This window comes from Xiphophorus hellerii, chromosome 4, assembly GCF_003331165.1.
Source record: "Xiphophorus hellerii strain 12219 chromosome 4, Xiphophorus_hellerii-4.1, whole genome shotgun sequence".
Taxonomy (NCBI): Eukaryota; Metazoa; Chordata; class Actinopteri; order Cyprinodontiformes; family Poeciliidae; genus Xiphophorus; species Xiphophorus hellerii.
Genome location: NC_045675.1, coordinates 32,708,724 through 32,721,080, shown reverse-complemented (window position 1 = coordinate 32,721,080; position 12,357 = coordinate 32,708,724). Strand labels below are relative to the sequence as shown.

The 12,357-nt window shown below is 40.4% G+C and overlaps 1 protein-coding gene across 8 annotated transcripts in view; it reads left to right on the top strand.

Annotated features, from left to right (window-relative positions):
- The window catches only part of znf536 (zinc finger protein 536), a 231,968-nt gene that overhangs the window by 172,812 nt on the left and 46,799 nt on the right, over positions 1-12,357 (top strand). For all 8 annotated transcript variants that reach the window (XM_032560398.1, XM_032560399.1, XM_032560400.1 and 5 more), the window contains one exon: positions 5,997-7,769. In XM_032560398.1, coding sequence (XP_032416289.1) covers positions 5,997-7,769 — 1,773 coding nt within the window. The remainder of the gene's footprint in view (positions 1-5,996; positions 7,770-12,357) is intronic.

Sequence of the window (12,357 nt, the reverse complement as noted above, 5' to 3'; positions counted from 1 at the left end):
GTTAGTCCTGGCAATGTGAGAAACACTGCCAGATTACCCCTAACTGCCAAAAGACAAAGATGCTAGCATTAGAAGATTTATTTCTGACAACAACCAAACAATACATGTATTTAAGAAAAAAACCTAATGAGCACAAGAGTTAACGTATATAATAAAGTCAGTTTCTGTGGTAACGTTATTCAAGCATGAGCAAGATTTTGGTGAGTCAAAGAAAACAGAATTACCATGAAAGCTGTAAAGTATGTTTAGTATCTGCCTGAAGGAAAGAGCATGACAGAAAAATGACTGTATAATGAATTGACTTTATGGTGTTTTTACAACTGACAATCCAGTTGACTCAGTTCGATTGAGTTGGCTTTCTTTCACATTGCACTCACTGTGTCAAATGAACCAACCCTTTGAAAAACCAGTTCCCCTCCTCTCCTGTGGTGGCGCTGCACCAAGAACCACGGAAGATAACGACACAAAAACCTGTAAACTAGACACCGAGAGCAACTCCCTTCTTCACCAAATGTAAACAAAGATGCAGTTGCAGGATTTCTTTGTCTCTGGTTTTTTAACAACGGCCTCAGTATGAGCCATTTCTCCCACTAGCATTAGACACTTGTTTTGGTTGTATTTACCCAGAATGCCCTGCAGTATAGCTCACTTCCTGCTTTTCAACTGGACTTTCTTGGCTAATAAAGTGCAGATGGATTAAAGAGGAAAAGCAGGGCTGACGTGAATGCACCCTTAATGTTCAGACGTTTTCAGGGAAAGTCCTGTTGGAGGATGATGGATAGATTGTAGCTTATCTGTAGTTCAAGACCCAAAAAGCTCTTCAGATCAAGTTTCTATCATGCAAATGTGTTTTCAAAAATGCTGTCACAGTTTAAGTGAATGGCTTTGAAGACACATTTAAACCAGAATTTTTTTTACTATAAAGTCTACAGTTGTTCACATGGCAGACTGTGGTGGTTAACAGTTTTTCATAATGACTTTTGTATATAGAAACACATACTGCATAACAGAGCGGATTACGGATTGCTTGAGGTCATTTTCTGCTTTTCTGAAAAAGAGTTGATGTGCAAAAAGGGAGTTGAAAACACATTTGCTGATAAGTTCTGACATAGCAAAATTTTCCATTCATTTTTCTGAAATGTGTGGTCCAAGCTAGTTTTCCACCTCTGCATCTCGTTTATGATAGCCATATGTAGCTTCTGACCAAATTACACTCTCTGTACTGTATTTTCACCAAACCAGTAGATGAAAGCACGCCTAATTTGCACCTTAATTTTTAGCAATATTTTAAAAGTTTGCTCAACAACTCTACCTCAGAAAAAGAGAGAGAGGTTCAAACTGGTTAATCACCTAAGAGAGCGCGGATTTCTACCATTTCAAAACTCTTATAGGAAGCCATGCAGACTTGTTGATGTCTTCCTAGGTAACTGCTCTATTTACGTAGCAACCTGTGACACGCTGTGGCTCATTGGGTACGGTAGACATCCGGCAATATGAAGGTTGCTGGTTTGGCCTCCACTTGTCACATTTCAGGATAGCTATGTTTCTATCCAATTGTCGTGGATTTTAACAATTACCAAGAGATAAAATAGCGCTTGTATAATCACTGTCACACTTACAGAAGTTATTTGAAGACGGTAAATCGATAGAAGTCCTTTTTGGTCTTGATCTTTGTCAGCTTCAGCAGCTAAGACCAAATAATCTGGGTTTACACCAAACGTAAGGTTGCCTGCATCACAACATATATATACTATGTGCTTATAACCTTTCAGTAAATCCTCACTTAAAAAACCAATAACTATCCCCCCAGATATCTGATCACATTCACACTATTTTGTTAGTTTTACTTTTAGACGTTCATGCCCCTTTTTAATAAGATGTCTCTTGACAATTAAAACACACAGCAAAGAGAGGAAGAATATTAAAATGCTGATATTAAGGGTCATTTTTTTGGCTTGGGTTCCATTAACACACCTTAATTAAGCATTTCTTCCTCATTGTCACTATGACATAAATCAAATGTTTCCATTGTTCTAGCTAAACAAAAAATCCTTTACCAGTTTTCTGTCAGCAGGTGCTCCACTGTGTACTTTCTGAGGTGTATGCAGTCACATTATAGGCCACATTATATAATAATATTTCCACCTCTTTAGCGCAGCGCCCCTATGCGGCTCATGTTGTGCATACCCACGTTTTACACCACTGCCTGTCAGTTGTGCCACTTTAATTTCCCCCTCTGCAGTAAGCATGGACAAGTAGGCACAAATATTCACAGGGAACCTTAACCTTCAGTAAAAAGGTTTAGGTGTTTACACAAAAATGTTAAAATACATGTTTGTTTGTTTTGGGGGGTTTTTCCAACAAAAAGGTAAAAGAAAAAATATCCCCACAGCTGAAAACATAGTGTTTTTGTTATAACAGGTGTAATAATCTTATCTGTGCCTTATTTTTTACTAATTTATGCTAATTGCAAAGAAAATTAAACCTTTTAGTTTCAAAGGATCAATGGCATATTGATTTAAAAGACTCGAAACTGGTCACAGTCGGTCAACATTTTAACAGTACTTATCTCTGAATCATTTGAAACCACGTCACAGCTAACAAAATGTTCTATCTGTGCTATCCATCCATTTAAATGCTAAAAATAAAATAAAATAGTCCAACAACTGTGAAAAGTTGACCAATCTATTTTTAAATGCCATAAAGCAGTTTCCTGGCTTTGATGCAGGAATGATCTGTCATGTGCCTGGGAAGTTGTGCTGTTTGGCTGATATCAATTAAAAGTGGATTAACGGGTACATAATGACCTTTAGCAGTAAATTGTGTGTAATGTTGCAAGGCAGGATACAGTATATTCCCCAGATGTCACACCAGGCCCCTGACGTATGATGGAGCAGATGTCTTAGCCAGTCCAAATGGCTCTCTAAGACACAAACACACACACGCCTATACACGCAAGCACACACACACCACACATGCACACAGTGTTGAGCTGACACGCATGCATAAACATGTGTTCACACACATTCCAAATGGTGCGCACACACGTCCATAAACACAAGGAGAGGCAGAAATGCACAAGTCATCTGTTTCACTTGCTCCAGATAGTCCTGTGCTTAATTTTAATGGGAAATGGACAGAAACAGATCACTCTGAACATTTGTTTTTGCCTTGAGCTCACCTTGCCCTATAAGCATCAGTAGGATGGGGTCATGAGTAAAAAATTTTGGAAGGTTTGTCTTTGTCACTTTGGATACACTGGATGTAAAAAGAAAGTGTACAAGCCCCTGGTATTCACCTCTATTAGAGGACGAAATAAAAAAATAAAAAAAACTAACTAGAGGTGTTTGGTAGTAGCCTGTTAGTGCATTACATTTTGATTTGGCCAATTTACCTACAAAGGTCTCTTCAAATCTAGCAGATTGTGATGACATCTCTTACCCACATCCCTCTTGGGGGGACCCCACAGATCCTCTGTCAACTTCAGTTTTAAATCTAACAGGAGCATTTCAAAACTTTATTTTCTATTGATGTAGTCATTCTATTGATTGATTTTCACTCTGGATATGGCATTTGTTATTTATGTGACAAAACACTGAACTTTGGTTTTATCAAATCATAGCACATTCTACGTCAAGGTTGGGGAGAAACGTAAGCTAAGTCTTTGTGTTTTCTTAGAAAAAAAGCCTTTTTTGCACCCTCAAGATGTTCCATTAAAGGTCAAAAATGATGTATTTGAACAGGGGTGAGTACATATTTGAGAGCGATTGTATACCTTGTTAGTGCACATAAATCTTTATTTTCCCCTTAAACATTAACAATGTCTTATTAGGGAAGAAAAAACAGAGGATGGGAAAAAAATCTTATCAGTCTAATTTCTGTCTAATTTGGCTCTTAGAATATCATTTTGTCCAGTTAGAGGAATTGAGAATGATCATTTGCATCAGGGACGTTTCCTTATTAAATCAGCACTGAGCCTCTGTTCGGCAGCTCACAGGAGAAGCACTTATTGGGTTAAAAGCTCATCTCATATGGTTTATTTTAAATATACTCTATGCTTCACAGACACTCTGCTGTAAGAGAAAAGATATCAAATCATTGTCTTTCTTTCTCCAGTCAGGGTTATCTGTCTCTCTCCATGCTCTCCTTCTCTTTTCTTTGCTTTTTTCTCTTATTCTTTCTTTTTACACTCCTCAGCAGTTCCACCTTCAATTTTCTTTTGTATAGCCCCCTATTCTTTTCTCTCCCGTATCAATATTCTATTGAGTTGGTGTTTGTGGCCCTTTATTTGAGAACTCTGCAGTAGGTCTGCAGATCACAGAGTCTTTTTCTGGAATGGTGCCCTCTAAATAATGATAAATTACTTGAGCAGTATGCCATTTGCTAATTATATCCATGATTTACTACACAGCCCGACTTAAATCATTCAAACCAGCCTTGCGTAACAATGCTTTTTTTCTTCTCTATGAAATGTTTTCCATGCGTATAATCTAAATATTTTATTGGCATATACTTTAAATATATAGAAAGAATGTGCATACAAAACTCTACAGCCATCCGATTCCCCTTTTATTTATTTTTCCACCAATCTGCATGCCTTTACACACAGTTATCGTTATCCCTCTTACAGAAATTCCACTCTGGCAACTTTTTATATGTATGTGTTTCAAAAAAAAAAAAAGAAAGAAAGAAAAAAAATCAAGCTTAGCATTTTTTCCCTCTTTGTTCATTGTTTAATGAATCCAAATCTGGCTCAGACGCCAAGCCTATTATAATTGCTAGCAGGATGTGTTCTATTTCAACATAAGTATCATTCCTATGGAAGATCTACTTCAGGCAGAATAATGCTAGAGTTAAACCATCATCAGGAATATCCATGAATATGGATGTGAAGCATAAATAAACACATGTAGATGTTACAGAACAGATTCCCCCGTCTTTTACTGTAATATAAATCACTTTCATCTGTATCCTCTGTAGTGAATCATATTGTTCTTTATCACCGGGCTCCAAACAGACATGTGGTCCACATGTGTTGCCTGCAATTTTCCCCTCGTCCTTTTATTACTTTTACATAGCAGTTTAGCCTAGTTTGTATTCTTATTTGATTCGTTGCAGTGTGGTCAGGGTTGCATTACTCTCAGAGCCCTCCGCCTCCTCCCACCAACACACCCACACACACGCACACACACACCAACATCCCCCCACCCCACAGGAGAAGCTGCAAATGGGGAATGTCCGAGAAATTACACTCTCACTGCCAAGGCACACGCCTGAGAGCAAACAAAGCAAGAGCACAGAGACAGTGACCCCACTCCAAACACACACACACACATTTTGTTATAAATACAGGTCTAGTCACATCCTTCGAAGAACAGATAACATCCAGATAGTTTTGTTCTCAGATAAAATTATCATCGGTACCAGTGAAGTGAAAGCAGCGTATAGTGAAACGTCTTTATGGTGTTGATATGAGTGATGGCTCACTTGGTGAAGCTGGATCAGCCCATGATCACTGGCCGGCTCCTGTCCTAACATAAGCACATTAACACTTATATAGACATCAGCATCAGGCGGCGATGGACCGCTGATTGGAAGACAAAAGACTTCCAGTCACCGGTAGTTGTTGTTGATAGAAAGACTTCTCTGGTTCATTAGTTGTAGCTTTTTTTTTTCTTCTTTTCTTTGTGTTAGTATTTATATTAGTTTCTCAAATTCCCTTCTACTTTGAAAAGCCATCTTTTTTCAGGTATCTAAAGCTGACATTTTTAGTATGAACTAATATCCTTTCTCTTTCTCTTAGTGGTTAATGAAATGCATATCTTTTTGGTGAGCTCATTTGACCTAATTTTCTTTACATGACCCTAGGGTCCACTTTCCCTGCTCCAATAAATAGATTTTGATACAGAGTTAATGTAATAAGCAGGTTAATTATTCACTGTTTTCCTTGTCTTTTTCTTTCTTTCTCGCTCTCTGTCTCTGTTTTGGCTTCTCAGGAGAGAAACCCTACCGATGCCCTCATTGTGACTATGCTGGCACCCAGTCTGCCAGTCTGAAGTACCACCTCGAGCGCCACCATCGTGAACGTCAAAACGGCTCCAACACATCAGGCTCGTCCTCTGGCCACAACACATCTTCAGACCATAAAGACGATCCTGGGAAAGCAGGTAGTGGGATCTTCGCCCGACCAGATGTACTCCGTAATGTTTTCAAGGGCATGCCAGCCAATCTGGACTTCAGAGCTGGTCCGCTGCTGCCACATCAGTGGGCATCGGCTGGTATCATAGCGCCACACGAACGAGATCGCGATCGTGGGGATCGGCGTTTTGATTCGATCCATTCAGCTGAGAACCTGAAGACTCCAGATGGCCAATCCCCCATTGTTTCAGCAGCTGACGGTGCTGCCAGCTTCTCCGACCTGAGCAGGGCTTACCAAAGTATGATAGGGAACGGAGTCCACTTCCAAGGTTCTCTCCAAGCTTTCATGGACAATTTTGTCCTCAGCTCTATGAAGAAAGATGTTGCTGACAACCACAACCCTGTCCAGCTCCCAGTTCAGCGTTACCATGATAACGGTGAGCCCAAAGTCAAACGTGTTGTCTCAAGTGACCAAGAGAAAGATGACAAACCAGAAGCCAAGAAGCATTCAGAGACTGGAAAGCCTGGGTCCCAGTATGAACCTCTTGATCTTTCTGTATCAGTACGTCCTGAGTGTGGACCCGGATCCCTGCCTGGCTCCTCGATCACTGTTCACGATAACGTGGCTTGGCACGGCTGCCTCTTCTGCTCTTTCTCTACTTCCTCTTTGGAGCTCATGGCTCTACATCTTCAAGCTAACCACCTGGGTAAAGCCCAAATGCAGCGGGCTGATGCTGGCAAGGAGATTCAGCAAGAGGGTGTTCCCACCAACTCTACCATTCATTCTTCCAATATCAAGAGCTCTGCTTTGGCGCTAGACAGAGAAGGAGACAGAGATGGTGAGAAAATCCAGGGAGTTTGGAACAACCACATCGACCAACCTTACAACCCCTTCCAGAGTGATTTCTTCAGGAGGTTCGGTGGTCTGTATGATGGCTCTTCAAGAGTTACCCCAGGCCTTCAAGGTTATATAGCGGAGCAGGGACTGGAACTGCACAATCAGGTCATTGGAGGAACACCATTAGCTGTGGATGACCAGATTGGTGACAGGGGTTCCTGTGGAGAAACTGAGTATGACCGCATTGGATCAGATGAAGAAATCACAAAAGCTGGGGAGCACAGCACATGCGGGACCCCTTCAAACACCCCAAAGAGACCACAGCTACAGAATAACTCTGAGGAAGAGGATGATGATGGTAGAGTGGCCGAAGAAGAGGAGGAAAGAGATGATGATGAACAAATGGACTTGGAGAAAGAGGAAGAAGGCAGTCCTGCTTCTGACCACAGCCAGTCTCACGCTAAACAGCTGCAAGATGACTCGTCTCTTACTCTAATGAGCAATGCTGGTTTAGCAGCATCCTCCACCACCATGAAGCCACTGTCTCTGGTTCCCCAAGCCCAGAACCAAACCCTGATGCTGGACAAGCAGTGGCAGCAGGGCCTGGGCCTCCTGTCCTCGGAAGGTGCATCGGGACTTTTGAAGGCTGATCCGCAGGCCCACCTGGAGCAGCAAATGACCATGCTGTCTGTCCTCCGCGCCTACAGTAATGACTCCACCCCTACTTTCAACGGCCTGGGAGGCGGAAGTGGCGGATCAATCATGGGCGGCGTGAAGAGGTCTGATGGAACCGGTGAGCATGTGTGACACCTCATGGCATAGTTAATACTGGAAACCACACCCACACACACCCACGCACACCCCCACACACACATTTACAAACAACCTCACAAAAACAAAAGCCTTATACCTGCATGAAACTAAATTTTTAAGGTAGATTAAATTGCACCATCGCTGCATACACATAAACCCCAAAGCTCACAAATGCATAAACCCTTTATTTTTTGCTTGACACCCACAAAGGTAGTCCCAAACACTCACTAAATATCTCAAGATTGGCCCTGAAGTGATTTGAGCCTTATTTCAAGCAAGTTTAGAAGCTATCAGCCTGGCGACTAGCAACAGATTAATCTTTATTACACGTTTATATTACTGGGAGTGCAGTTCCTCCCTCCTGCTCCTCAGCATGGGGGGAATAACCCTGGATGAGTCAGAGCAGGACCTCAGTTCCCTGTACCATCTCCTCCACATGTCTCTTAACCATCTTAGCCCTCATAAAGCCGGCTCCCAAAAGCCCATTACTTTATAAGATTCGTCGATCTATGACCCTGTGAAAAATGAACTGTCAGCTTTCATGATTCTGCTAAGGTTATAGCTGATCCTTGAAACTGAAGAAAAAAAAGTCTTTTTATCTCGCCCTCCCTATTTTTTTTTACAGTGCTCGCTAGTTGCCGAGTGTCTGTGTAAAAAGAGAGTAAAAACGTGTGCTATTGGACATCGGTATCCATGAGCCCTCTACCAGTGACACATAGTTAAAGTCATTCAATGGTTTCATTAGTTTTAATAAAATCATTGATATTTTTTGTTATGTCCAAAGCAAAAAGGAAACTAAATGGCTGCAACTAGACAGCAAACTCATTATTTATGGGCACAAGAAAATAAGATAATAGTGACTATGAAGTATTCTTAAAAAGAGAGAACGCCTTTGTAGCAGAATGTCCTAAATTTCACACATGCATTAATCTGGAAGCTAGAAATGTAAAGTGGATAGCTGTGTTAGCTGTTACAAATATTTAACTTTGAATTTCAGGTGTTTTTTTTGTTTTTTTTACTGCACTAATAATCACATTGAGGCATTATAGAGTAAAATCAAATCCTTTTTTAGGAGTCCTAGAATGTAAATGAGATAAAAGTGATTATTTAGTTCCTCCAAGACAAAGCTCTGGAAATACTTGTGCAGCTTTTCATTAACGCTAAAATAAAGGAGAATTTTTCCAAGTTATTTTACAAAGTGCATAAGCTTTGTGTTGCAATAATATTAAATCACTTTGAAAAGCAAAACCATAAGTTGGGTCCGATGTAAATTGTTTTTCAGATGTAAACAGGATTTTGATTAGTTAAAGGTGGGAAAACTTCACTTATAAGTGATTAGGTTCATACGTGTTTTAGTAATTCTGTATAAGACACTTCACATTAACTGTTAACTGTATTTTTCATTTATTTGGCAAAACGTTGTTAAAACTGCTGGGCCATAATAGTCATTAACTATCAGTGCATTTGGTCTCTTCTTGTCCACTTAGTTTCTTAAACTATAATACTTCATTTTATGTTGAACTGATAAGATCTGCAAACATTTTCTGATTGTGTTTCTGTATTCGGTTGAAATATACTGCAACTAGTAGCTCAGTTTGGTCGCAGTCATCACCAAATGTCCCCTAAAAAAAATCTGAGTCGTATATTTCCACTAGTTGAAATGAGTTGAAATAGAAGCATAAGGGAAGAGCGTGGATACGGTGTTTTCAGGACAAAATAACATTTTTACCATCCTCGTTGACAACGCTGTCAGTGTGTGCTATTATCCTTCCTGTTTCTGCTGGTCCTGGTTCATACGCTACTGTTGCGTAGCTGGAAGGGAAATAATAGGCACACTTGTCTCAGTAAAATGCACTATTACAGTCCTTCTTTATGTGTCCACTTGTAAACCCCTTGTGTTGGGGGGGTCACCCGCAGCTTGAACAAAAAAAAAAAGAAAAAAAAAAGAGACACACATTCCACTGTTACATGGTGGGTGGAAAAAAAAAAGAAGAAGGTGGGGGTAGTAGCACAGACGTCTGTAAAACTCAATTCAGACCTGGCAAAATGTGATTATCTTGAGTGGGTTTGCATTAGGTTTGTATGCAAATATGGCATAAATCATTAATATCGAAATTCTCCCATGAATGTGCGGGAAGCGTCGTAGGGCACGCGTTGCACGTCTGGACTGACCGCTTCTTCATTAGTATGCCCGGAGGAGGCACAACGGGCCACAATATACATGAGTCTAGTTGCACTTTGACTCTTAACAGATATAGATGAAGATGTGAGAATTTACACAAACACACACTCAACCTGTCTGTGATATTAAAGCATGCCTCAAACTGGCCCTGAAAATTAGGTTTATCAATAAATGTCATTAGCAGCATCAGTGGCCTCGAGGTTTCTGTAATCAGACAAGGTATCTGGTTACTTAAGTACAGTTCATAGTAAAGATTGATATATACCCACACCATTTGCTGTACTCTAGGTGTGCTTAACACAATCAATACTTGGCTACGCTGTAGACCTATCTATAGCCATGCATTATCAAACATGAAGTATTACATTATTCAAACGGTGCTGTACACGCCAGGTCTGCTTGCGAACATTGCCCCTCACGTTGTATTACTCACGTTACCTCAACCCCCTTGTTCACTTAATATATTAAATGTGGTGTGGGACTTTGGAAGGTTGAGACTGACAAGCTGGAGAGCATCGTGCTCGGAGGATTTTAGAGCAGAAAATGGCAGCGCTCATAGCTGAGCACCTCTTAGAATTAGAGGAGTAGGCAAAAGAAAGAGGCCAGGGAAATGCTTGGATGTGTTCAATTAGACCCATCAGTATATCAAGGACTCTTATGGTATACTCTGTAGTTCTCCTAATAATTGCTGTTTTGTTTGTGTTAGTGACAAAAAAGGCTCTCGCTCAGCTATTTTATGCTTTATAAATAGCTTTACAAATATGCTGTTACATGCTTTTTTTTATGCATGATCTTTGTGACAGGTAACTACATTAATGTTACGAAACCTTTAGCTAGCTCTCCTCAAGAGACATAATTTATGAGACTTGCATAAGTTTTATACATTTCTGACAGGGTTGTGTCACATTTCATGGTTTTCTTCTGGATTCCTCCTCCAAACTTCTAAAATCATCCATTTTAGATGAATTGGTGTAATCTTTGTTGACAAAATGGTTTATTTGTCATGCCTAGCTGAATGGTTTACTGCCTAGCACAAGTTCTTCACATGCAAGTTTGCATATAAATGCAAGTAAACCAAAATTTACATGTACGCCTTTCTTCCACATTGGGAACATTTGCTCAATTAGTTGCAGACCTCCAGTTTACCCGATGACTGTGAGCAGGATCATTAAAATCATTGTAACATGTTCAGGTTACTCTTGTTTTTCATTTCTTTTATTAAACAATCTAATTGCAGATATTACCTGTCTCAACATATCAATGCTCTTTCATGGAACCATACCCATTTAAACATGAGATACATTCTACTACTAAACATGAAAGAAACTCCAGAATCTAAAACTTTTTTAAAATTTTCAAGGAAAACAAAAACTGATTGTCCAATTTCCCTTCTTTTTTCCCCACCAGATCAAATGATTAAATGGTTTAGTCATGTCTAATTCAGCCATTTTGTGTTTTTTTTTCTGGTAACCAGACTAACTTAATTAAAACTTGAACCAACATCTGAGTGCCCAGATGGAAATAACTGATGTTTCTGTGTTCGGACCGATACAAGCTCACTGGCGTCCCCTTCTTCCCCCCTCCTTTAAATTCCTGCATTTCACTTTCCCACACTCCAGGATCCATCCTTTTTCTGTTTTTCTCACTCTCAAGTCTTTCTTTCTTTTGCTTGTTGCTTGAGGGCATGGGCTCCTCCAGTGATTAAGCCATCTGGAGGTCTGTCTGTCTGTCTGTCTCTCTGTCTGTCTGCGTGTGTGTGTCTGTGTTTTACTGAGAGGAATACTACCGTTGGTGATGCGCTTCCCCAAGCTCTCATTGTGCACCTCTGCCGTGCCGGAGTGACAGTTCTGACGGCTGGTGAAGGCAAGGTGCTATTTCCCACGTGCGGTGATATTACCAGTTTAACTTGTGCAGAGGTGCATTATCACCTTGTCACCCAAAAGAGCAAAATAGTGTAGTTTTCAAGGAGCAATCAAATGTAATAGCTGCTGTCAAGCGGCAAACCTGTTGCTCTCACTCTCTAAAAATATTCCCCCCCACTTACTAATTCCCACATATCAGTGGGCTGCTGAAAGCTTCTATCTGAAACGCCATCATATTCTTCCTTTCTTGGTCTTTCTCAGCCATTCTCACTAAAACCACCAATAATATCGGTCACATCGTGTTTCCTGTAAGTACAGCGCAGTGAATGAGAGGCAGGATCGAGTTGCGCTTCATAAGAAAAATGGAGACGAATGGTGGATGATTGCAAAGTTGCATGACAATTGTTCCATTCAGTGTTACAGAGACGGGATGGGGAGAAACCAGCGTGAGAACAGTCGCAGAAAGCATACGTATGTGAGTTTATATATTTGTGCAAATAAAGCGCTTTCATGTCTATATATTG